The sequence below is a fragment of the Culex pipiens genome, chromosome 1 (genome assembly GCF_016801865.2).
Source record: "Culex pipiens pallens isolate TS chromosome 1, TS_CPP_V2, whole genome shotgun sequence".
NCBI classification, from domain to species: domain Eukaryota; kingdom Metazoa; phylum Arthropoda; class Insecta; order Diptera; family Culicidae; genus Culex; species Culex pipiens.
The window spans coordinates 76,811,212-76,838,877 of NC_068937.1; the positions used below are offsets into that span (position 1 = coordinate 76,811,212).

At 36.8% G+C, this 27,666-nt stretch overlaps 1 protein-coding gene across 5 annotated transcripts; it reads right to left on the reverse strand.

Annotated features, from left to right (window-relative positions):
- Positions 1 to 27,666, reverse strand: LOC120428527 (cytochrome P450 315a1, mitochondrial). Of its 5 annotated transcripts, none has more exons than XM_039593556.2 (8): positions 27,255 to 27,657; positions 26,829 to 27,071; positions 26,583 to 26,776; positions 26,318 to 26,524; positions 25,501 to 25,637; positions 16,038 to 16,253; positions 2,979 to 3,194; positions 1 to 2,918 (listed from the first exon to the last, which is right to left on the reverse strand). In XM_039593556.2, exons 1-8 carry the CDS (start codon positions 27,416 to 27,418, stop codon positions 2,808 to 2,810), a joined length of 1,488 nt encoding a protein of 495 aa, XP_039449490.1. In that variant the 5' UTR covers positions 27,419 to 27,657; the 3' UTR covers positions 1 to 2,807. The 5 variants fall into 5 exon arrangements, with proteins under 5 accessions (XP_039449490.1, XP_039449491.1, XP_039449492.1 ...); XM_039593557.2 differs by having other exon boundaries at positions 26,829 to 27,035; positions 27,255 to 27,653; XM_039593558.2 differs by lacking the exon at positions 16,038 to 16,253 and having other exon boundaries at positions 27,255 to 27,662.

A 27,666-nucleotide genomic window follows, 5' to 3' on the forward strand; every position in this document is an offset into this window, starting at 1 on the left:
AATTATTAAATGAGTATTTATTATAAGATTGATATAATTCATAAATAAGAGTTAAGAGCGCAACAAAAAGTGCGCACCTTCATGAATATTGCCTTGTTAGCTGATTGTGGATTGAGTGCGAGAGCGCGCTAGCGAGCTGCGAGAGAGAACAACGAGCGAGAAAACAACGAGATGCGCGCGGCCAGCGAAAGAGAGAATGAAGATTGTCAAATCAGTTTTGTGGTTAATTTCTGTGGAATAAGACGTGTTGTTTGTTGATTGCAAAATATCTGTGTTTTTATTATAAAAGAAAGTCCCCGATCACGACAATGGGGTCTAGAGCTATTGCCATGTGCGGTAGCGAAATAGTGCCATTCAGCAAAAACCTCAAAATCTGCCTTACGGTTTGAAAGGTTGATCATATTAAACCGATTTTTATATTGTGAGCCAGTTTCATCTGAATAATTGATGATTTTTTTCAATTCTGTTACATGTGGACAGCAGCTTTATCGTCTTTCAAGATTTCTAAATGATTGACAAACAAAAAAAAAGATTATTGTTCGGACGGTGTCGAAATCAACACTGAATTTGATCTTAATCAGATAATAAATCAGATTAATCTTTGTGATTTACTTACATTTTTCAGTTTTATACTTTCCAGAAATCCTCCTCCTTAATTATGCTTCTCAAATTATATTCATTTTAATTCATAATTTTCAACACGATAATGTATCGTACACTTTTTCTTAAGTGTTACTTACAAGATCAATTGCAATTTCCTGCTAGCTCTGTGGGAATTCCATTCTTGGGCTATCCATTGGGCTAGCACAGCGATTCTCAACCTTCTTCTAGGCCGGTACCCCCTGTCATGTAAATCAAGTAGGCCCGGTACCCCCGTTGAGAATCGCTGGGCTAGCACACAAATTCACTGTATACTATTTTTTAATTAAAGATTATACAGAAATCTTATTTCAATAATAGCAGGTAGCAGTTATTGATCAGCACGACTTAGTGCTTCTAGTAGAGGCGGCGAGTGTAGCTAATTTAGGTAATCTCAAATACTCAAAACTTTAAAATTCGATATCTCTGGAACGAAACATATTTCTTTCTGTCGATAAGTGATTCTTATGTAAAATCGGACGGGGAATACGATGGTGAGGTCAAATTTAAAAAAATAATTAGGGCTGTTTTGAGATACGGCCATTTAAAGTTTTCAATTGCGCAATACAGGTAGAAAACATATTTTAATCTAAATTTTGATCACGGAAATGGATTCTATGTCCAATTTCCTTCAAAATTGAGTCTAAGACCGACCCTCTAAGATTTGTGGTTCCTGAGTTATCGTCGTTTGAAGATAGGGGTTTCGCTCAAAAATCGCCATAAAGTCGATTTTTTGGGAGGGTACAAAAATGGAGGGGGTGGTCCGATTTGGATGAAATTCGGGATTTTTGCATGTTTTGATAGTCTCAACAGCTCTGCCAAATTTGAGCAGAATCGGAGATGGTAATTTTCAAATTTGCATTTTTTCTTGCACACTTCAGGTGGAATGACCCGTATACCATTTCAATACCATACATTTACCCAAATTTGTATGAAAAAAAAACATTTAAAAAGCAAAAACATAATTTGGCCGCCTGTTTGTATGGGGATGGCCCATAGTGTCATGTAGGTAAACAGCCAGGCAGGCAGACAGCAAACTCGTGAGAGAGTTTGAACCTGAGAGAGAGCACGTGCGTGTACGAATTGGAATTAAGGAAATCGCTGTTAGGTAGCCCCTTACAGCTGGCCGCGCAAAAAGGGTCAGTTTCGGGCGCTAATAATTTCGTGGGAAAAAATCCCAAAAATATGGTGTCTTTGGAAAAGTTGTTCTAAATTTAATGATTGTTCTACATCGGAGAAATGATGAAAATCAGATAATTATGGCCCCTTCAACAAGTTAAAAATGTAAAACAGTTGCCTTTCTACATACATTTTGACGATTTTTCCCATACATACTTTAAGCGATTGGAGGGAGGGCTTTTTTATAAAATTATTTTCATTAGGTCCCTTTCGGTGCTGGGACCTGGTTAGGACCGAGTCGGCTTATGTAATTACATTTGACTTAATAATTACAGAGGATCTTGTGTGTAAATGTTAGTGGGAGGGGAGCCGATTACCCGCGGCCTACTCGGGGTTAGTAGGGAAGGGATTGATGTTAAAGACAAGGCGTGGAAAGGGAAGGGGGATTGTGTAGGGGTCTTGGTTGGCTCTGCTGGCCTTTGCTTTTGTCCTCAGCCGCAACTCGGTGTCCAGCTGCTGGGGCGACCTTGAGGGAGGGGTTCCCGTGGTCAGAATGAGCTCAAATTTGGAATTTAGCCTAGTGATGGGTCAGTCTTTGATTTCAGGGGGTAGTCCCCAAAAAAGCCCAGATTTGGACCACCCTAGTATACTTGTGAGAGGTTCTTTTGCAAGTCAATGCACACTAGCATATAATTTTGATTTCGTAGAATTATCCTCTCGGCCTTTTATTGTGGGTGTTATAAACGAATTTGACTTATTATTTGGCTTGATTTGGCCATTTGGATTTCGCTTCCGGTTGGAATGGATTAATCAGTTGATATTATTAATGGATTGGAATGGATTAATCAGTTGATATTATTAATAATGTAGCGATAGATTTTTACTATTTACTTGGAGCCCAAATCAGACTTTAACAGCGACACGATGATGATCTGCGACAGAAGTTCAATAAGTTTGAATTGTAAATTTTAGGTTGCATATTTAATGCATTTATATTTACTTATATACATATATTACAAATTTAAAAATATTATTTAAGTAACCAAATGCTACAATTTTTTGAGTGACAACCTGAGCTTTTCATTAGGAACGGTAATCATTTTCAATTCTGGAAAAATTTCCTGTTCGTTGAGAACTGATAGTCGATACTTCTTAAGAACCTATGAAAGAAGGGAAATAATAAATTAAAATATTCGGGTATACAAAAAGCAAATACTAACCATAGCAAGCAGAGTGTGCATTTGGTTTTGGGCTATTTTGCGACCAATGCAGCTCCGGCTGCCTATTGCGAAAGGTAAACTAGCATGAGACTTGAACGGAGAAAATGAACAGCTTTGATCGTTGTTTCGTATCCACCGCTGGGGAAGGAATTCCTCCGGTGAGTGAAAATTGGTCTCATCTCTTCCTGCACTGTACAGCGACAGAAGGACAAGCGTCTACAAAAAATAATGTGATAAACTATATTTTCCAGGGCTGTGGAGTCGGAGCCGGAGTCGGTGGAGTCGGGTCTTTTTGGGGACTTGGAGTCGGAGTCGTCAAAACTCGACAGATGGAGTCGGAGTCGTATCCAGAGTCGGTTAATTTTATGCGCTGGAGTCGGAGTCGGAGCCAAAATTTTTGATAACCCGGAGTTGGAGTCGGAGTTATCTTAAATTCAACAAACAATACGTTTTTTACTATTCAGTTTTTTTTTTAATTTTTTAAGATTTATCAGATGCCATTATGTTTTTGAACCTTTTTATTGTGATTGGAAAGCTCTAATTATGTTATTTCACCATTATTACTAAATGTTAATCTGTTATTCCTTTCAATTTTTAAATTTGCCTGATTTTTAGTTCAAGACCTCCCAAATTACGTTCCGAATATTCTGTCCAAATTCTGTCGATGATTCTAAAACCAACCAATCAACACCTGTGAGGGAAAGGAGGGAGAAACACTGTGACCAGTGACCGATTCCGGAAGAATCAACCCTGATGACGTCAGTTTGGCCTTCGTTTTTATTTTCACGAAATTTGATATGTCACATGAAAAGACTTTTTTATACTCAGTACACTTCCTCCGGTGCCACCGGTAACCGGTTCCGGAGAGGCCCGATCCGGTCAAAGGACACATCTAATCTAATCTAATCTAATCTAATCAAACCCTAACGCAGCCAATCTTTCGAAGGGATCCTGGAGAGTACCTTAGGTTAGATTACGCCTAGCACTCTTCTTGTCATTTATTAACATTTGTAGTGCGCCATTGCATTAGAATGCATTGAAACATCACAAGCGTTAAAGCGGCCAGGCCTACTGCGTATAGCCATATCGCAGAGATGACTCGTAATTGGGTTGAGTTTGAGCACTGAGTGTTCGAACAGCAACACAATTCTGAATCGACAGGAGGGAAGAAGCGTGGGGACACACCATCATAAGCTCCGAGATTTGGTTGTATTCGTTGGGAGCACCATGCTAAGAGTGTTTGGTACTCCGGGACCCTCTGGGATGGGACATTGTATTTCCACGAATGCCCTGGACCCTAGTTGCCGTGGTTAAAGCGCCACAACTCGATCTCTGTAACAGTAGTCCTAGTTCCAGTCCACGCTCACCAAGTCGTTATGGCCTAGTGGTTAGCATTTTTGCTTACCAATCCAAAGGACGGAGGATCGAACCCCGCCTCGAGCGACTTTGATTTTTCGTTCATATTCATCATTTCAAATTTATAAACCGGCTCCGTGGCTTAATGGTTACGGCTTCTGCCTCACAAGCAGAATGTTCAGGGATCAAATCCCGGTTGGTACCTTTGAAATTTGGATTCAGTAATTTGAACTTTGAATATGAACAAAAACGAAAATGAATCAGGTGGGTTACGAACTCACACCTTTGGATTGGTGGTCAGGGATGCTAAGCAGTCGGCCATCAAGCCATAGTAATCAATCTGCGTGTGAAGGGCATGGGTGTAAAATAAATATTGCATTATTTGATGCAATTTTATGTGATTTCACACCCTGAAATATGTAGCCCATCAGTATGGGAAACCAGCTTGACCGAAATGTCAAGCTCATATATGCATTTATCCTTACAGCTTTTCATCGGTCTGATGGCCGAGTGGGCTAAGGCGCCAGTCCTTACTGTTGGTGCTGGGTTTGAATCCCATCGGTTGCAACTTTTTTTTGTTTTTACAAAAATTGTACATGAGCAGTTCTCTAGGATTTCGGTCATTCGATTTTTTTGTATTTTTTAATCCGGCTGAAACTTTTTTGGTGCCTTCGGTATGCCCAAAGAAGCCATTTTGCATCATTAGTTTGTCCATATAATTTTCCATACAAATTTGGCAGCTGTCCATACAAAAATGATGTATGAAAATTCAAAAATCTGTATCTTTTGAAGGAATTTTTTGATCGATTTGGTGTCTTCGGCAAAGTTGTAGGTATGGATACGGACTACACTGGAAAAAAATGGTACACGGTAAAAAAAAATTTAAATTTATTTAACTTTTTATCACTGAAACTTGATTTGCAAAAAAAAACTATTTTTAATTTTTTTTTTGATATGTTTTAGAGGACATAAAATGCCAACTTTTCAGAAATTTCCAGGTTGTGCAAAAAATCATTGACCGAGTTATAAATTTTTTAATCAATACTATTTTTTTCAAAAAATCGAAATTTTGGTCGCAAAAATTTTTCAACTCCATTTTTCGATGTAAAATTGAATTTGCAATCAAAAAGTACTTTAGAGAAATTTTGATAAAGTGCACCGTTTTCAAATTATAGCCATTTTTATGTAACTTTTTTCAAAATAGTCGCAGTTTTTTTTTATTATTATTATAGAGACTTTACACCATTGTGCATTCATCTCTTCAAGGTGGATAGTGAAAGAGGAAAGATTACAGAGTTTAAAATCACTTCAATAATTATTACCATGCCTTTTTTCTAACGATTTCTGTCTATGTTTCAGATATTTAGCGGAATATTTAAAGAGTGAATTATCAAGTTCTTCAAGTTTATCTTCGTCCTCTTCTTCCAGGGATTTAGAAGTTATCTCACAAATTTTTTTCTTATAATATTTTGCCTTTATGACATCTTCATCTTCTTCATCTGTTTCTGCTGCAGCCATCTCTCTTCGTTTTTTTGTTAGTTCGTCTTCCGCGTCCAAATATGCCTGTAAGCGCTTTCGGCGGCGGTTGTGCTTAGAAAGCACGGTCTCGAATCCATCGTTGTCTTCTTCGTCAATTTCACTTGTTTCCATTGCATTTTGTTTTGGTTTACTGTTGTTGCTTTTACTGCTGCTGCTGCTTGGCTCGGGTTCAATCGGTTGTGTACTGCTTTTTTGGTTCACCTTTTTACTCGAATCCGCACATTTTTTGTTCTTTGCTTTGAGTTTGCAAAGCGATTTTTTGCCTATAATCGTCACTGTTGCAGCAGCATTGTTTACAGTGATTGATTTCGGCATTGGCTGTTTCAGCAACATCCGCAGGGTCCGAACTCCATTTGAGATCCCTGGGAAGAAGTTAATCCAGCGGTCGTTGGTGATGGTCAAAACTTCGCCGTATTTACTCATCACTTTGACTACGTCATCATTGCTTATGCCTAGAGGTAGGTCAAGCACACGAGCTTCCGTAGCGTTGTTGTCCAAGTAAATCGGGATTTTGCAACCCTGATATACCAGAGGTTTGTCGATGATGGACGAGGCCATTGCTGAGTCGGCGAACTGCAACACGGCTATTTTTCTTCTATTGCATAATTGCAATGCTCGCAAGTTTTCTTGGTTTACTTGAAGGTCTGCGAGAATTTTTTTTACAAGCTTTGGGCTTGGTTGGTTTTGGAGTTGACAAAAATCCAGAACCACACTGTTTTTGTCTACGGTGCACATTTTGAAAAAGCGGCGACGCGCACACAAACTGCGGATTGGCGTTGAGAATGCGACTTGTAAGGTCGGCGGTTACTTTGCAACTGAGTCGCAGTTTTTCATTTTTTTTTAAATTGGTGCACATGTTTGCTCACTTTTGAAAAAAATATTTTTGAAAAGCTGAGAAAATTCTCTATATTTTGCTTCCTCGGACTTTTTTGATAGGACCTTTAGTTGCTGAGATATTGCAATGCAAAGGTTTAAAAACAGGAAAATAGATGTTTTCTAAGTCTCACACAAACAGCCCACCATTTTTCAATGTCGATATCTCAGCAACTAATAGTCCGATTTTCAATGTTAAAATATGAAACATTTGTTAAATTTTTCGATCTTTTCGAAAACAATATTTTTAAAATTTTCAAATCAAGACTAACATTTCAAAAAGGTCAAACATTCAATATTTCGCCCTTTTAAAATGTTAGTCTTGGTTTAAAAATTTTGAAAATATTGTTTTCGAAAAGATCGGAATATTCCACAAATGTTTCATACTTTAACATTGAAAATCGGACTATTAGTTGCTGAGATATCGACATTGCAAAATGGTGGGCTGTTTGTGTGAGACTTAGAAAACATCAATTTTCCTGTTTTTAAACCTTTGCATTGCAATATTTCAGCAACTAAAGGTCGTATCAACAAAGTCCGAAAAAGCAAAATATAGAGAATTTTCTCAGCTTTTCAAAAATATTTTTTTCAAAAGTGGGCAAACATGTGCACTAATTTAAAGAAATGAAAAACTGCGACTATTTTGAAAAAAGTTACATAAAAATGGCTATAACTTGAAAACGGTGCACTTTATCAAAATTTCATTGAAGTACTTTTTGATTGCAAATTCAATTTTACATCGAAAAATGAAGTTGAAAAATTTTTGCGACTAAAATTTCGATTTTTTGAAAAAATCAGTATTGATTAAAAAATTCATAACTCGGTCAATGATTTTTTGCACAACCTGGAAATTTCTGAAAAGTTGGCTTTTTATGTCCTCTAAAACATATCAAAAATTTAAAAAATTAAAAATAGTGTTTTTTTTGCAAATCAAGTTTTAGTAATAAAAAGTTAAATAAAAAAATCACCAAATTTTTTTTACCGTGTACCATTTTTTTCCAGTGTATTCCGTATCCATACCTACATACAACTTTGCCGAAGACACCAAATCGATCAAAAAATTCCTTCAAAAGATACAGATTTTTGAATTTTCATACATCATTTTTGTATGGACAGCTGCCAAATTTGTATGGAAAATTATATGGACAAACTAATGATGCAAAATGGCTTTTTTGGGCATACCGAAGGCACCAAAAAAGTTTCAGCCGGATTAAAAAATACAGAAATTAAAATTGAAGAAAAAAGACCGATTTCGTAGAGAATTGCTCACATGCAGTGTGTAATATTAAGTGCTTATTTTGACGAAGGTGATGTGCATGCTTTTGCATGCGATTTTACCATCAGATTTTTTGCTGTGAGGGGTGCTCAAAGTTTTTGAAGGCCGGGCCAAATTTGAAGCTCAAATGAGCTTGCGGGCCAAATTTACAAAAAAGGTTGTTAAAAAAATAAATTACGTTATTTTAATGTAAAAGATTACATTTCTGTTATTTAAAAAAAATGTCTTTTCAAAATAATAGAAACCACAAAATAACGGGTTTCTATCGGTGGAATAATCGCGAAAAAATCAATTTCGCTTGTGAACTTTCTTCACACGCGAAAGAGAGAGGAAGCAAATCACGCAAAAGAAAATCGCTCCTGAAATTCTCCAAGAAAATCAATCTGCTGATGATTTTTTGTGAATTTCCTTGTCAGCACCACTTAAAAATATTTATTTAACTTTGTTTACATACATTACCCATCTACAAAATGTGACAGGTCATTTTTCGACGTGTGACGTTACACTTGCAAGTGTAGTAGTGAAAAAGATGTTCGGCCGAATAATCAAGATGATGAATTTTTTAGATTCTTTTTACCGATCTTTCGTGCGCGAGAGAGGAGGGCCATGTTCCCTTCGGATTTTTTCTCTTGATGAAGATCTAAAGATTTTCTTTTGATGATGATGATTCCATCGCTGATCGGTATTTTTGATTTTGTTGTTTCTGGTATTTGAAAAAAAAAAGTTCTCAGCTGAAAGTACTTGTGTTTAAAAAAAAATAAGGTTTTGTTTTTATATTTCGAAAATGGTGGTGACATTACATGTTGAACAATTCTTATATAAGTTAACTGTGGCTAATGAAAAATCGTTGAGATCCAGAATTTCAACATTTCAATGAAAAAAAACTTTTAGAAAATGTTTTAAGCTTCCGTATAGTTAACCTGCAATCATTATTTTTTTTAAAAAAAAAGCGACACAACATTTATTTATGTCATCGAAAAATCACTAAAATTCAAATTATTTTTAATAAACCCAAACATGCTCAAATGATTTTAAATGCAAAGAAATGCATATTTAATTAATTGCAGCTGAATGCATTTAAATTATTTTTTTTCAGTTTTTTGAAAATATATTTTTAATCCTGGTTTTTCGAGTCATTTTTGCTGCAAACTTGATCCTCCGATTTCCACATTTTAACTGCCTGAATCAGTTGACAGTGAATCAGATTCGATATCTAACTGTAATGAGTTCGAATCCCTAAGGAAGTGCAATGTAAGTTTGAGGGTCAGTTCATAAAAGGGTCAATATGACTTGCAAATTAATAAAGAAAACTTTTATGTTTGCAACTATTTCAGAATTCTACCTAAGTCAAACTTGAACTTTTTTTTATATTTCTAAAAATGTTTGGTACCAAAAGGTTTTATATTATTGTCTCAGACGTCATTACAATTTGATTGATTTTAGTTGTGCAAAACAAGATAAAACTATTCATTTTCTAAGATACCGTAAACTGGGGTCAATCGGGACACATGGGGCGAATTGGGACAGCAGTTTTAACCATGTTGGAGCACAATATTTTGATTTTTCTGGTTGGTTTCGGTTAGAACAGACTCAGGCCAACAAAATGTGTACATCCATTTCCAAATTTAAAAGCTTTAAGTGCTCTAAAAACTGCTGTCCCTTTTCAGACTGTAGTCACGATTCACCCCAGATTACGGTACAAGGTATAGAATATTTTTGTTTTCGACAAAGTTGCTCAACTACCAAAAATGAACAACTCTCTCGAAGAAACCAAAGCTCTATCTTCAATAGATACCGATATAAAAAATTAAAACTATTTTTATAATAAATACTGCTTGCGACAGCAGTGCGTGGCCGAATGGTTACGCTGTCCGCTTTGTAAGCGGATGATTCTGGGTTCGATTCCCATCTGCTCCAACCTTCCATCGGATGAGGAAGTAAAATGTCGGTCCCGGCCTTGGTTGTTAGGCCGTTAAGTCATTCCAGGTGTAGGAGTCGTCTCCATGCCATAAGTACAAACAACACACCAAACCAAGCCTTCTCCGGTGGAATCGCTGGCGGCGGTTGTACTCGCAATCCGAAGGTCGTCAGTTCAAACACTGGGGTGGAAGGTTCCTTGGAGTAAAAAGAGGTTTTGGGTGCCCTCCCCATTCAAGCCTTCGGACTCCTAGGTTCGAGCAGAAACTTGCAATAGAGACCACAAAAGACCCGGGGGTCGTTAATGTGGATGGTTTGATTTTTTGCTTGCGACAAACACAAAGCGACCGCGTCGTAGGCACAGGTAATATGAAGCATGTTTGGTAGAGATCGTCTGATGTGAAAACTAGTATAGCAGAGTGTTCATAGAGAGTTTTTATGTTAAATGCTCTCGTCTGGATGGTTGAAAGAAATTTCGGATAAAATTATACAAATTTATAAAATTATATTCTTTTTATTGTACTGCTAAATAATTAAGATTAGAAACAATAAACTTATTTTACAGCTATTTTTATGTTTGTCTTGACAAAACAAATGTTTAACAAAATTACAGGTTTCGTACAACAAATTAAGATCAAATAACAATTTCAAATACGCAAGTAAAAAAAATAAAAACTAAATCTTCTAACAATTATTTTCATTTGAAAAAAAAAACATATGTTTAACCTTATAAAGATTTCAGGAAACTTTGCCATTTTATTTAATTTAATAGAAAAAAAAACTATATTTTCCTTATTTTTCAAGCAAGACAACCATTAGAAAAATTCAAGCTCTAACTGATCTCTATGATATTTTTTTTACATTTTGTCACCTTTTTTTTAAATAAAATAAGAAATTGAAATCAAATAGCAAAAACCATTTTTTCTGTATTTCTCAAGCAAGGAAATCAGTGAAGAGTTTTTAGCTCTAAATGCTCTCTATGGAAATTTGCCATTGTATTACCTGTATTATATTTTTTTTAAATATTTTTTCTTACAAAGGAAATCAGTAAAGAGTTTTTAGCTGTAATTTACATTTACGCTTTATTATTACCTGATTTTTTTTTAAAAATAAAATTAGCCATTGAAATAAAATAAGAAAAATCCAAGGAAAACAGTAAATAGTTAAAGCTCTAAATGCTCTTTATGGATTTTTTAAATTTTATTGCCTGATTTTTAAAATAAATATAGCCATTGAAATAAAATAGAAAAAAACCTATTTTTCTTTACTTCTCATGCAAGGAAATCAGTGAAGAGTGTTTAGCTCTAAATGCTCTCTATGGAAATTTGCCATTTTATTACCTATATTCTAAATATTTTTTTTATTTTTCAAGCAAGAAAATCAGTGAAATGTTTATGTTCTGAATGCCCTCAATGGAATTTTGCCATTTTACTGCTCTTTTTTTATTTCCTTGCTTGAAAATAATTGAAAAGAAATGTTTTTTTTTTAAATAAATTTCAAATGCTATTTAAAAAAAAAAGGTAATAAAATGGCAAAATTCCATAGAGAGCATTTAGAGCTAAACACTTTTCATTGATTTCCTTTGCCTGATTTTTTTAAACAGGTAATAAAAAAGCAAATTTCCATAGAGAGCATTTAGAGCTAAACACTCTTCACTGATTTCCTTGCTTGAGAAATAAAAAAAATATTTAGAATACAGGTAATAAAATGGCAAATATCCATAGAGAGCATTTAGAGCTTCAAACTCTTCACTGCTTTTCTATGTTTGAAAAATAAAAAAAATATTTAGAATACAGGTAATAAAATGGCAAATTTCCATAGAGAGCATTTAGAGCTAAAAACTCTTCACTGATTTCCTTGCTTGAGAAATACAGAAAAAATGGTTTTTGCTATTTGATTTCAATTTCTTATTTTATTTAAAAAAAGGTGACAAAATGTAAAAAAAATATCATAGAGATCAGTTAGAGCTTGAATTTTTCTAATGGTTATCTTGCTTGAAAAATAAGGAAAATATAGTTTTTTTTTCTATTAAATTAAATAAAAGGGCAAAGTTTCCTGAAATCTTTATAAGGTTAAACATATGTTTTTTTTTTCAAATGAAAATAATTGTTAGAAGATTTAGTTTTTATTTTTTTTACTTGCGTATTTGAAATTGTTTTTTATCTTAATTTGTTGTACGAAACCTGTAATTTTGTTAAACATTTGTTTTGTCAAGACAAACATAATAATAGCTGTAAAATAAGTTTATTGTTTCTAATCTTAATTATTTAGCAGTACAATAAAAAGAATATAATTTTATAAATTTGTATAATTTTATCCGAAATTTCTTTCAACCATCCAGACGAGAGTATTTAACATAAAAACTCTCTATGAACACTCTGCTATGGGACCATTCATTAACCACGTGGACACTTTTTTGGGATTCTGTTACCCCCCCCCCCCCCCCCCTTCGTGGACAATTGTCCATACAAAAAATATCTTTTTTGTATGGATCGTGGACAATCGCCATACCCCCCCCCCCCCTAAAGTGTCCACGTGGTTTATGGATGGTCCCTATACTAGTTTTCACATCAGACGATATCTACCAAACATGCTTCATATTACCTGTGCCTACGACGCGGTCGCTTTGTGTTTGTCGCAAGCAGTATTTATTATAAAAATAGTTTTAATTTTTTATTTCGGTATCTATTGAAGATAGAGCTTTGGTTTCTTCGAGAGAGTTGTTCATTTTTGGTAGTTGAGCAACTTTGTCGAAAACAAAAATATTCTATACCTTGTATCTTAGAAAATGAATAGTTTTATCTTGTTTTGCACAACTAAAATCAATCAAATTGTAATGACGTCTGAGACAATAATATAGAACCTTTTGGTACCAGCAACTTTCTAGAACATGTCAACTTTCTAAAACTTATCGTTTTTGAGATATATGCAATTCAATATTATTTTTCCCCATACAGAGCTGGCTCTGTTCCCTGCATACAGAGCTTAGCTCTGTTCTACCATACAGAGCAGGTAAGGAGTTTTTATTGAGCCTGTAGAGCTCGATGCGTCTCTGTTTACAAGTGGTCAACGGGCCATTTTACATGATCATTCAAAATGGGTCCGCGGGCCACAAAATATCACCTCGTGGGCCACGTTTGGCCCGCGGGCCATACTTTGGGCACCCCTGAACAACGGGGGTCTATATGGATATATTAACCATCGGTATAGCTTCAGGTAACTTCAGTGGACCACGATGGATACTCTGGGGTATGTTGGAACGGTATAAGTCGTCCAGGAACTCCTGGAAGTATGTAATGTAAATAATGTAAATCATAACTCAGAAAATAAAAAAAAATATTGATTTTTAATCAGAAATATTTTATTCATTCTTGACTGCTTCCTTTTGCCTGAATTTATGTACCCTTTAAATTCTAATTTGACCAAATTTAATCCTGTTCTTTCTGAAAAAAGTACACACACAGTCATCTTTTTCCCCAATACTGAATGTCTTGGAGGTTTTAAGTAAATCATTTTCCAGCAAAAAAGTTACGAGGTACATAATAAGATTAAAAATAATAAAAACTGTTCATGGAAATCGGAAAAAAATCTCCAACAGTAATCAACGATTACACTGACCCACAAAAAATTACAAAAATGACTGCGCAGGCTCAACTCGAGGGGAAGCATAATGTTTGGGGTCCCCAAAATCACGTGCACTTTGATTTTTTCAAAAATTGTTGTGTATGGAGAATTAGGGCGGTTCGTCGTTGTTGCATACAACCCAAAAATTGCATGCAATATGTAGGAGAACCGAACAGCACTAATTCTCCATACAAACTTTGAAAAAAAAAAGCATTCGGCCCAGACAAACTATTTTTTTTAAATTCAAAGTGCACGTGGTTCTGGAAAATCTTCCCTTCAAGTTGAGTCTGCGCAGAAATTTTGTTGGTCGGTGTTATAACAATCTATTACTAATTCTCAATTTTCAATGTAAGAACGGGCCTTGACCGATCTTATGCACAAGGTTCCCGGCGAACACGCACTGCCCTTACACCTACATCTCACCCTTGCTCTTCTCTTCAATCTTTGTCTCTGAGTCAGTACGAGCAACACGCTAGAACACGCTTTGAGTGTTCGTGCCAGGCATGCACACCTTCTTTTCCGGTTACGCATTTTAACTCGGCCGGGGGTGGTACATTGCGTAGGGTTTGATGTAAGTATAAGCGCTTAACCATTTATAGCGTGCCTATCAACTTTCATTAAAGCAAAAACTGTTTTATTTTTAGTTTGAATTCAAAAACTAGTTGTTATTTTACTGGGTGTTGTTTTCTCCTGAAATCTTTCCTAGTGTTGAGTCGTGTTTATATGTTGCTATTTCTTTTGTCGCGGTGTTTTGTTACAATTTTTGGTCCTAAGCATGTTATTCAAAAGTTTACCAAAAGTACAATAGTAATATTTGTGTTAATCCTTTAACCATTCCATAAATTGAGTAAGGGCTCAAACATCACTTGTTTGACAAAAGGGTGAAGATTGAAAACAATGGACAGTAAAAGAGAATATATTTTATAAAAATCAAGAATCAATAGTAAGAGAATGACGAGCGTGTTTTAAAGAATAAAAATGAGAAGCTGGATGTATTAGATGTAAAATTAGACAAAAGTTAGTAAATAGAGATACAAAACAAGCTTAGATTATAGTAATGATAATTTATAGGACAGATAAAGAATTATTCAAATAAATAAATTCGCAATAAAATCAAAAAAGATCAGGCAAATGATAAATAGACTTGATATTACGAGTACATTAAGGAAAAGTATATTTTTAATGAAAAAAAAAAACAAAGCTTGTTACAGCAGTATCAATTGGTAAAAAGAGTGGAAAAGCTTTGAGAGATAAGAGAATCAAAAGTTAGTAAAATCAAAATCAAATGATGGATATTAAATAGAAGAATCAGTGAAAAAGTGAGAATCAGTAGAGCAAAATAAAAATTGGAGATAGGTGGTAGCTGAGATTGAAGAGAAGAGAAAACCCCGTTGTGCGATGTTTCAGGTACATCCACAGCAGTTGACTCAACATACTGCGAATCAAAACAATACCGTCTACAATCACAAATTACTTCCCATTCCCACATTGTCGCGCCCGCAATCTATTACTAAGTACAAAAAATCAAAGTGTCGCGCTTAAACTATTTGAAACTAACGAAAACTATCAAAGAAAATTGCAACTAATTTTGAAATAATCATTGAATATGTTAAGTATATCAATTATCTTAACGTTACTGTTTCTCTACTAAAATCTGAGAATGTTGATCCTTAGACAATCTATTTTGATATCTTTGCAAATTATCGTTGAACAAATCTCAAGATTTCTGTACCAAAAAGAACCCATATAAAATGTATAGAAAAAAAGATAGAATTTTGTTTTTTTTCTTTCAAATATTATTTAAAAATAAATCAAAATCAAACCGGTAAGAATTTTTTCATACTGTATGCCCCACGCCAATATGACGGAAGGTGATTATCATTGCAAATCAATGTACCTTTAAAAAATCTTCTTGGAAAGGTAGCTTTAGGGTCCTTTTGAAATAACCGTGTCGTAGAAAATATTTTATATGTGGATTTTTGACTTTGATAGTCACTGTGCTTCTTATAAATATCAGCCTAAACGTGAGCAAATTGAATTTATATGTTAAATCGATCATTAAGGCCAGGTTTCTCTTAATGAATCATTTAAAAATAACAAATAAATATTTAAATTTATTAGCTTTTAATAAATTAAATGTAAATTTGAGGTTAACTATAAATAAATCAAAATTTACTTACAAAACTGTTCTTCAGACTGGAGATAATTTTTGATTTCTATTTTAATTACGTAGAAAACTTGTAACCTAGAGACTTTTTTCCATTTTGTAATTTGTACTTAGGCCGTTGCAAATATTTTTCAAAGTTTATGTCACGTGGAGTCGGAGTCGGAGTCGGTTGGAGCTGAAAGCCGGAGCTGGAGTCGGAATCGTATAATCTCAGAAAGCCGGAGTTTGAGTCGGAATTAGAGTCGTTTAAAATATTACCCGACTCCGCAGCCCTGATATTTCCTCAGAATAACTTCTAAAGCATTACATGTTTCGGTATACTGTATTCTCCAATCACTGCGTCCTTTTTCAGTATGCGCCCAATGAACGGCGCTACCGGAAACATCCTTAAAGCCTCTCGAACTGTTCCGATCACTAATGGATGAGGAGATTTGAAATTTTCATATATTCCACTTCTTATCTGGTCCTGCAGTATTTGGTGTCTTCCCAACAGATAAAAGCACCAAATCATGCTGAAAGAAGTCTGAAACCGCGTATTACAATACGCACAGGATAAACATACATTGAGCAATTCTCTACAAAATTGGCCGATTTCTATGACCTTTCCTATGACCAAAGAAGCTATTTTGTGTCATTGGTTCATCCATACAAGTCTCCATACAATTTTGGCTGCTGTCCATACAAAAATGGTATGTAAATATTCAAACAACTGTAACTTTTGAGTGAATTTTCTGATCAAAATCAAAAGTACTCAACAATACCTACAACTTTGCCGAAGACACCAAAAGTTGTAGGTATTGTTGGTTCAGAAAAAAAAAATGCTACACGGAAAAAAAATCACAAAAACTAAATTTCCCAAAATACATATTTTTTGATTTTCGATATCACAGCAAAAAATAATGTAAAAATGGAAGGTTGAAAACAGAATGTTGAAAAAAATAATGATGAATTTTACCTCTATAATTGTTGAATAACGAATTTTTTTTTTGTCAAACAGGTTTTACACAAAAAATGTGTAATATTACCTAATTTTTGATGAATATTCAACATTATTTTTGTTACTCGTATACTTGAGTAATATTCATCAAATTTAGATACAATATTAATCATCTTTTGACCCAGGGACTTTGACAACTGTCAAACGCAACGTTTTGAAAAGTGGTTGGCAGAAGCATGTCGGATCGTGATTCAACCGTCGCGTGTCCGGGAGTTTTGGTCGCTCGTGCGTCAAACAATCGTTGCAGATTCTGTGCCGCCGTCGTCGTTTGTTTTGGTGAGCTTGTGATGGTGCTTCTTCCGGTTCGGTTTGGGAGAAGTTGCCGGTGTGTCCGGGTGTTTACGTCCAGGAATCTTCGCAGATTCCGTGCCGCCGTCGTCGTTTGTTTTGGTGAGTTTGTGTTGGTGCTTCTTCCGGTTCGGTTTGGGAGAAGTTGCCGGTGTGTCCGGGTGCATACGTCCAGGAATCGTCGCAGATTTCGTGTCACCGTCGTCGTTTGTTTTGGTGAGTTTGTGTTAGTGCTTCTTCCGGATCGGTTTAGAGGAAGGTGCCGGGTGTTTACGTCCAGGAATCGTCGCCGATTCCGTGCCGCCGTCGTCGTTTGTTTTGGTGAGTTTGTGTTGGTGCTTCTTCCGGATCGGTCTGGAGGAAGGTTCCGGGTGTTTACGTCCAGGAATCGTCGCAGATTTCGTGTCACCGTCGTCGTTTGTTTTGGTGAGTTTGTGTTAGTGCTTCTTCCGGACTGGTTTGGAAGAAGAGTCCGGGTGTTTTGGCCACTTGCGCGTCCAAGAATCCTTAAAAAGTGGTGCTTTTTTGGTTAAGTTTGGAGGAAGTTGCCTGCCGAATTTTGGGATTTGAACAGTTCATGAAGAATCTGATGTACGATCCATTTATTTCAGGATATTTGGTCAGTCGGGATGACTTGTTTATCGTACTTATTCATCCAAAATATAATGAAAAATTGAATTTTTCAACAAACGTTAAATTTGAAGTAAATTGGTGTTCATGTTCATTTTGTAAGTAAAAACAGGACCAATAATTTCCAAAAATATCGTTTTTAATTATTTCTCTGAGTGTTATCAAATTGGCTTGGTGAGAAGCATTCTTTAATGGCTCCTCTCGCGTAACACGCATCGCTTTTCGGTTTCTGGATTGACACCGCAACAGTTAAGAGTCCTAATGACAATTTTAAATATCATTAAATTTAATTATCAACTCATCTTTACAGCTTCTCAGAACAAACGACTCTTGGAAAATGCCAAAGCCAACGTGGAAAAAGCAGCCGCCATAAGTAAAAAAAAATGTTTTTCGGATCTAATCACCATTAGTCGACGTCTATTTCCACTTTTAGATAAGTTTTGTTTTCTTAAGAATATGACACTTTGTAAAAAAATCGTTTTTTATTGCAGGTGGATATTTCATGTGGGATAATATCTCAAGGATTTCAACTGGTGAAACTTCGTCTGGGAAGGTAGCTACTGCTTGCAGCATTTTTTGGTAAGTACACAGCAAAAAATCTGATGGTAAAATCGCATGCACATCACCATTATGAAAAAAATAATTTAACATTACACTTTGCATGTGGGTAATTCTCCGCCAACTCACACAGCAGTTGCCCCGACCCCTCTTCGATTTGCGTGAAACTTTGTCCTAAGGGGTAACTTTTGTCCCTGATCACGAATCTGAGGTCCGTTTTTTGATATCTCGTGACGGAGGGGCGGTACGACCCCTTCCATTTTTGAACATGTGAAAAAAGAGGTGTTTTTCAATAATTTGCAGCCTGAAACGGTGATGAGATAGAAATTTGGTGTCAAAGGGACTTTTATGTAAAATTAGACGCCCGATTTGATGGCGTACTCAGAATTGCGAAAAAACGTATTTTTCATCGAAAAAAACACTAAAAAAGTTTTAAAAATTCTCCCATTTTGCGTTACTCGACTGTAAAAAATTTTGGAACATGTCATTTTATGGGAAATTTAATGTACTTTTTGAATCTACATTGTCCCAGAAGGGTCATTTTTTCATTTAGAACAAAATTTTTCATTTTAAAATTTCGTGTTTTTTCTAACTTTGCAGGGTTATTTTTTAGAGTGTAACAATGTTCTACAAAGTTGTAGAGCAGACAATTACAAAAATTTTGATGTACAAACATAAGGGGTTTGCTTATAAACATCACGAGTTATCGCGATTTTACGAAAAAAAAGTTTTGAAAAAGTTGGTCGTCATCGATCATGGCCGTTCATGGTCACCCGCGACAGACACGGACGACGAAACAAAGAGAAACGCAAAAAGTAACTTTTTCAAAACTTTTTTTCGTAAAATCGCGATAACTTGTGATGTTTATAAGCAAACCCCTTATGTCTATATATCAAAATTTTTGTAATTGTCTGCTCTACAACTTTGTAGAACATTGTTACACTCTAAAAAATAACCCTGCAAAGTTAGAAAAAACACGAAATTTAAAAATGAAAAATTTTGTTCTAAATGAAAAAATGACCCTTCCGGGACAATGTAGATTCGAAAAGTACATTAAATTTCCCATAAAATGACATGTTCCAAAAATTTTTACAGTTGAGTAACGGAAAATGGGAGAATTTTTAAAACTTTTTTAGTGTTTTTTTCGATGAAAAATACGTTTTTTCGCAATTCTGAGTACGCCATCAAATCGGGCGTCTAATTTTACATAAAAGTCCCTTTGACACCAAATTTCTATCTCATCACCGTTTCAGGCTGCAAATTATTGAAAAACACCTCTTTTTTCGCAAGTTCAAAAATGGAAGGGGTCGTACCGCCCCTCCGTCACGAGATATCAAAAAACGGACCTCGGATTCGTAATCAGGGACAAAAGTTACCCCTTAGGACAAAGTTTCACGCAAATCGAAGAGGGGTCGGGGCAACTTTTCCCGATTTCGTGTGAGTTGGTAGAGAATTACCCATGTACAATTTTTGGAAACACAAAAAAGATGCCACCGATGGGATTCAAACCCAACATTAACAGTATGGACTGGCGCCTTAGCCCGAAGCACCTTTAAAAAAAACACCGTAACTTAAACATGTTCTGTCTGTTGCAGACGCAAAATATAGGTCGATAGTGAGCAACCTGTCGAGTTCAGACATTTATTTAAGTTGAACAAAAGTTGTCCAAGAACTGATGTTCCGTCTAACCTTAAAGTAATATTTGCAAAAAAATCTAACCCGGGTCCTTAGAGCGATCAAGCAGTTGGCCGCTAACTGATTGCCGCCCACAAAGTACCCTGAGTCATGAAAAAAATATTCGTTTGAATCAAATGTGTTATTTACGTTCTCTGAAATGGATGACAGTTCAATACCTATCCTTCCACTTTCTCAGCCACAAATTGCACATTTTTTAATGCAATAATACACATTCTTCCGTAAAATTCAACATTTTTGCGGTAAATTTCATAATTTTTTTAGGTAAATTTCATCATTATTTGAGGTAAATTTCATCATTTTCTGATGAAAATTCATCATTTTCTGATGAAAATTCATCATTTTCTTAGGTAAAATTTATCATTTTTTTTGCCACAATATCTGTCACCATTTCCTGATGAATATTACCATCATTTTTTTTTCTGTGTATTTTTTTTATATGTTTTAGGGGACAAATACCCGCAACTTTTGAGCCATAGAGAAACATGGTCAAAAATCTGCCGCCGAGTTATGAATTTTTGATAATTAGTGATTTTTGGAAAAATCAAAATTTTATGCAAAAACAAATTTGACTTAATTTTTAAGTTGGCATTTGATGTTCTATAAAACATATCAAAAATTAAAAATAGTGTTTTTCTTTCAAATCAAGTTTTAGTGACAAAAACTTAAATAAAAAATCACCAAAATTTTTTTTACCGTGTAGCATTATTATCCAGTGTAGTCCGTATCCATACCTACAACTTTGCCGAAGACACCAAATCGATCGAAAATTCCTTCGAAAGATACAGATTTTTGAATTTTCATACATCATTTTTGTATGGACAGCTGCCAAATTTGTATGGAAAATTATATGGACAAACTAATGATGCAAAATAGCTTCTTTGGGCATACCGAAGGCACCAAAAAAGTTTCAGTCGGATTAAAAAATACAAAAAAAAATCGAATGACCGAAATCTGAGAGAACTGCTCAAAAGTAAGAAAATAAAAAAAATACGTAAAAAAAGTTTGGTTATGATTCGATTATCCGAAGCCCCTTTGGATAATTGAACTTCGGATAATCGAAAATTCGTATAGAGGATTTGCAGCAAAGCTAAAAGACACATGTCGCCACCTATGAACAAATAGCGTAAACCTATGATTTTTTGAAAAAAATGTGTTTTTCCTTCATAATCAACATTTTTATAAAACTTATTCTGGTTTCGGATGAGAAAAATGATTTCCAACAATTTGGTGTACAACTTTCCAATATTTGTTTGATTTTTCTATGAGAAAACTGTAAATCAGGGGTGCTCAAAGTTTTTGGATGCCGTGCCAATTTTGAAGCTCAAATGAACTTGCGGGCCATGCGTATAAAATTGATTATTTATATAATGAAATTACGTTATATTAATGTGAAAGACTAAAAAAAACATCTATTACTTGAAGTTTTTCTTTACATTTCTGTTTTTTTTAAACATTTTCGTTATTTAAAAGTAAAAGAAAGCGGAAAATTTCAGTTTTCCATCAGTTTTGTTGATATAATTGTTTTTGGTATTTGAAAAAAGGTATTTAGTTGAATGTAATTGTGTTTTCATTTAAATTTCAAGTTTTGTCTACATTTTGAAAATGAAAACATAAAATCAGAACAATTCATGCTACGGCATAATTTTATCTTTGAATTGTTACACTCATGAAAAATGGTTCAATTTTTTTCCAACAATAAGGCCGATGCAAATATTTAAAAAAGATTTTGTCCCTCAACTCTGGCCATGGTCGAGGGGAGGCAAAAAAATTAAAAGAAATATGAAAATAGAAAATACAAGCCAGAATACTCAAAATTTCAATGAAAAAATTGTTGGAAAATGTTAGAAAAACACACTTAGATTTGCAATCATAATTTTCAAAATATGTAAGATTCGACGAAAAAAATAGATTTTTGCGAAAAACACTTTTTGTTGTTTATCGAAAGTTCACTAAAATTCAAATTATTTTTGAATAAACCCGAGCATGCCCAAAATGATACTAACCGCAGAGGAATGCGTTTTAAATGGATTTCAGCTTGCACTTAACAAACAACAGCTTTGAAAAATATGTGCAACCGCCTTATTCTTCCGATTTAAATTTTTTTCTGTCTGAATCAGATGGTAGTCAATCAGTTTCGTTATCCAACTGTGATGAGTTCGAATCCCGAGGTGAATATTTTGACAATATTTACTAGTTTCACCACAAGTTTCACTCACATTGAAACGTGTGAAAAAAGTTTCGCATTCGCATGGAGATGGTGATCTTATCCAGTCTGCATTTCGTCATGTTTGTGTGATGATTATCCAGCCCAGGTTGCTTAGAAATTGATTGAAAGGAATTAAAACCAATTCTACCAGGACAGGACAGCCAGCACCATGAAAGCCATCGATTGCCGGCCGCTCCTATCTCCACCATTCACCGGGGCAGGAAATAAGCATTAGGAGCACGGGAAGTGTTGATGCTGAACTTACTTAGAAAAAGGTAGCGAAACCGCAGGCTCAAATTTGATTGAATTTAAACAACAGAACTGCGTAAGCATCGCGTGGAGTTGGTAGTTGTGAAAGGTAAGGGTCTGGGATTCGCCCATCAACGGGCCATTTTACTTGATCATTCAAAATGGGATCGCGGGCCACAAAATATCACCTCGCGGGCCACGTTTGGCCCGCGGGCCATACTTTGGTCACCCCTGCTGTAAATTTAGAAAAAGATAGTAATTTGGACTATTTGGCAAGAAAGTCTGTCAAAAAAAAATGTTGTATATACGTCATCTTTTATCTACTACAGTCGCGCTGCAAAACCTCAATAATTGAGGTTTTGCAGCGCGACTGTGTTCCAAATATAGGTGGCGCCAAAATGAGGTTACTTGTCTAGAATCGTATGCCTTTCTGCCGGATTGAAGAACAAAATCGATTATTTCTCAAGATTCCCTGCATCAATCTTAATGAAACTGGTTGCAAAAGACGAAAAAATTTGTTTGCTTTAAAATAATAAACATAAATTTTTGGGCGCGCAAAAATTGGTGAACTTTTTCTGTTCGAACCTGACAGGATCAGCTCGAAGAAAATTTGGAGTGGTTTTGGCAGCCCTGCGCTTGCTGCGATGACAGTCGTAGCGACGATGGCTGCACAGCCTGCTTTGCTGTCAAAGACAACGGAGAGAACGCGAAACGGCGTATGCGAGACAGCAAGTGAGCTGAAGCAAGCAACGGCGCGTCGTTGACGACGGCGCAACAGCGAGAAAGAGAAAGAGCGACGCACGACGACGGTCGTGCGAGAAAATTTTGGCGCGCAACGAAGGAGAAGAGGACGAGGAGAAGCCTGCGCTTCAGAACAAGAGCAAGTTCATCGCAAGCAGCCGAACCGGTCGGACATAAAGTCACCGCGTCGCGATCGTCGGAAGGAAACACAAACTAATCGCTAAAGTTAAGTTAATTTAGTTAAATAGAATTAGTGCAAAGAAATTCTAGTGTTTTCTGTTTGCCTGCGATACTTCCGATCCTCCTAAAACTGGTTTCCCAAGTCCGCCGAGAAGTGAAGTAAAAATACAGTCCGCTCCGTACATGGTCCAAACGACCCGGATAAATTGAACTAGAAGTGCCGGGATTTGCGGGGAAAGTGAAGGACAAAAGGCGGAGAGTCTTTTCTATCGCGGCAAGTGGGCACAAGGCCCACAGAGTGGAAAGAGACGCTGCGAAGAAAGAGTGCAACAGGACGCCATCTTGGTGAAAAAATGTGGTGATCAAAAGGACGCCATTTTGGAAAAGTGCCCTGTGTGAAAAAGGCGACGCCATTTTGGAATCGACCAGAATGCGTCCGAAGAGCAAGTGAAAAAAGTGCTAAGCGACGCCATCTTGGATGCGTCCAGAACCTTCTGAAACCGGAAAAAGGTTCCGAAAAGAAGGCTCAAGTGAAGTGAAGTTCCGGCCAAGAGGTCACAAAGTTCCCCCAAGTACCGCGATTACAGACTTGGCTGTTTTCCGTGCTTGGTTCGGAAACTAGGTCCGATTGTTGGTGTCTCTCGTGTGCCGGAAACTACCATAAAGTGCCTGCAACAACTCCCGGGAGCGGCGCTGAGCAAGGACGCGTCAACTCGGGAAAAATCTACGTGGAATCAGCTGTGCAGACCTCAAGTGTGACAGGAATGCAGGTTGAGCGACTCCCACGGGCAGAAGTGAACTCCGATAAGTGAAGACGCTCGAATTGAAAGACTACCGCGAAAGTGGTTCCGAAAGAAAACGCGAAGAACGTTCTGGGAAGTGGTTCCGGAAGTTCGTCGCAGAGAGAAAGTGAAGGCGAACGGTTCCAGCAGCCGTTCCGTAACAGTGCCCTGCCACTGAAGCAACGGTGGTCGAAGAGCTTCGTCCGAGGAAGTCACCGAAAAGGCTGGTGAACTCGGAGAAGGCGGCCACACGGAAGAAGATCGATCGGCAAGAAGCCCGGTCACGACGAGCACTGCGTGATCCCCAGCGGAGCAGCAAGTGCGAACGCTTACATGGGCCACGACGCTTACATGGGCCACGTTGAAGACGTGCCAGAAGGACGTAGAAGCCGCGTACGATGCGTACCACACGGCGTACGGTCAAATCCTCGGCATGGTCTCAGCTACCTTACGGGACGAGCAGGATGCTCTCTACGACGCCTTCGATGACTTGCACACGGAGGTCCTAACGGTCATCGAAGAGAAGTTGCAAAAGGTGAGCCGTGGGCTGGCGTACACGCTTAGTGTACCACAACGACTGGACGAGACAACGAACCCAACAACCGCTAAGATCGTCGGATGCGCCAACGAGACGGTCATCGACAAAAACTCGAAGCGCCCCGGGAAGCTGCTGGAAGGGCAGCTGGACTCGCGAGTTCGGATTCGACCGGAGTTTACCATCCAGCATGGTGAACGTTCCGAGAACAACACCATAATCGAGAAGCCCAAGGTCATCGAGAAGAACAAGATAACTGACGTGGAGGACACGTCACAACCTGCCAAGGAGCCACCCGGACAAACCGTAACGGACAACCCGGGTCAGCAACAAATGGCCATGACCGCCAGAAGGGAGCCGGCACAGGCGTGCGACGTGTGCGGACTAGGCCAGCACAAGAGCTGGAAGTGTCCGCAGTTCCTAGAGATGGCAGTCCCCCAGCGGCTGATCAAGGTTAAGGAGAAGCAGCTCTGCTTCAACTGCCTCCGGACGGGACATACCTCAGCGCAGTGTGTGTCCACCGGAGCGTGCGCAACTATTGTTATTGATTTTTGACAGACTTTCTTGCCAAATAGTCCAAATTACTATCTTTTTCTAAATTTACAGTATTCTCATAGAAAAATCAAACAAATATTGGAAAGCTGTACACCAAATTTTTGAAAATAATTTTTCTCATCCGAATCTGGCATAAGTTTTATAAAAATGTTGATTATGAAGGAAAAAACACATTTTTCCAAAAAAATCATTGGTTTACGCTTTTTGTTCATAGGTGGCGACATGTGTCTTTCAGCTTTGCTACAAATCCTCTATCGAGGCTTCGGATAGTTTAGTCTGGATAATCGAACTTCGGATAATCGAAACTTCAGATAATCGAGTCTGGACTGTATAAAACTCTTGTTTTCTCACCGTATCTCCAGCTGCGATAATTAAATCTGCAAATATTCGTTTAATGTCGTCTCGAGATGCAATGCAATCCTGCATTTTTGACAGCAATCCGTCCCCACGCTCAATATCATCTAGTGAAATGTCGATAATTTTATTTGCTGGTAAAGTAGAGAGAAATAGTCAATTAATTAATACATTAAAACGAATGAAACAGTTTGCAGTTAACCTAAACTAAGTCATGATCAGTTGAATTACGTTGAGATCGAGAAAAAGAGAGATCGAACCAAGAAAATAATGCTCTATGCACAAAAGGAATAATAGGAATGATTAAAGGAAGCGTTTTTTATTACGTAACGCGGTTCCTGGACCCCTTCCCCCTCTCTCGTAACAAAATTTCCATGCAAATTTTTAAAATTTTGTATGGAGCGTAACACGGCCTTCGACCCCCCCCCCCCATCATCACCCCCAACCTAGTTGCGTAATAATTTTTTTTACCCCCTCCCCCCCTCCCCCTTCGTTACAAATCGTAACAGATGAGCGATACCCCCTACCTCCCTGTAACGCGTAACACATGGTCTTTTTGCAATTTTTTTAAGTGCTTATATGAAAATTTTGGCGTAACGTAAAATATTTTTACATCACACTCACCCCTCGCCCCCCCTTCCCCAATTTTCATAACAGACGCCGACACCCCCTCCCCCCTTAACTGCGTTACGTAATAAAAGAACGCTCCCTCTGCTTGTTTAATAAGGTCACAAATTCAAATTTGTACTATGCATTCTAATTGAAAAAAGATATAATAAAAAAATAATGAAAAGAAAATTTCAATAAATCAAACCTAAAGCTAGGGTTTCTGGAACTAATCGTTCGAATTTTTTCCATGCACTTAGCTGCAGGCAATCTGCCAGATGTGGTGGAATCATCATTAACTCGGAACTGTATTGGAAAATTGTATGCACTGTGCGTGAGAAATCATTAACGAGGGTATTTAATTTTGCCATGTTCGTTGTGTTGTACGAGTTGCCTAGCATTAGACATAGGATAACTGAAAAAATATAGAATATTAATTAAATAAAGCTATCCTTTTTTCAAATCATACTTGCCTTCAATGGACCATTTATAGAGTGTAGACTCGATGTTTTGGATTTCGTATGATGGGTTATCTTTAGTAACTCCTTCAGATAAGCTCTGAACAGCTTTCTCACACATTCGTTGTATTGGTAAAACCATCCAGTCAGTATCACGCATCATCAGCGGGTTGAGTAACTTTCGATACTTGAACCATTCCTCATCATCCCTGAAAAGCATTAACGAGTTGTATTGAACCTTTATTTCAAATATGTACTTACATAAAAAACAAGCCACGTTTACATTTGTGTTTTTGGTTGAAATATGTCCAAGACTCAGGTAGCGGATGTTTGGGATACTTGCCCTCATAAACAAACACACTTCTCATCATTTCCGGATCTTTTATGAACACCGCATTTGCCTGGGATATTTTAATCCGAAATATCGGTCCAAATTTTCGGTGGTAATTTGAAACAGTCAGATGCAAACTGAAAAGTTGATGTTGATGGAAAACAATCAGAAAGCTGTTAAAAAATACACGAACATATTGTTCATTAATCATATGATATGATTCCAACATGAACAGATAAAACAAATAAGTTTCAATTGAGCTCACTACGCATACCACTATCAACATCTGCTACACATATAAGCTTATCGCTTGCAAATACTAACTTATGCTAAACCATATAACACGCGTTGCTTACGTTTTTGGGTTTCCAAGACGCACAGCATCATTGATCGGGCCTAATACTGGGAGGGCCCATGGACCTGGAAGGCGCTCGAATGGAATCTGACCTTTTTTCGTACCAGCTACGGCTGAGCCTATACTACGCTTTACGTATAGCCACGGCTTTGCAGCGTTGCACATAGTTCCTCAAATTGTTGCTTCCACCACAGCCAAAACCAGACTGCTGAATCGTTTCGATTTTGACTTTGACCTACAGACTCTCGCTCAACACAAGAATGCTTTCTCTTATAATTTCGTATGCTACGTTTGTTTTAGTTTTATTTCGTTTGTATTCATTTTATTGCATACACTTTATTCCGTGGCTATAGTACATGTTTAACACATTGTCTCCTTATCTTATCTTACCGTTTGCCTTTACACATTGTTCC

Excerpts from the sequence above, each read along its gene's own strand:
- LOC120428527 (XM_039593556.2), bottom strand. The coding sequence starts at position 27,418 with ATGTGCAACGCTGCAAAGCCGTGGCTATACGTAAAGCGTAGTATAGGC. Across the intron at positions 26,777-26,828 it reads AAACGTGGCTTGTTTTTTAT|GGATGATGAGGAATGGTTCA; the intron begins GTAAGTACATAT and ends AATGCTTTTCAG. Across the intron at positions 2,919-2,978 it reads TGCACACTCTGCTTGCTATG|GTTCTTAAGAAGTATCGACT; the intron begins GTTAGTATTTGC and ends CTTCTTTCATAG.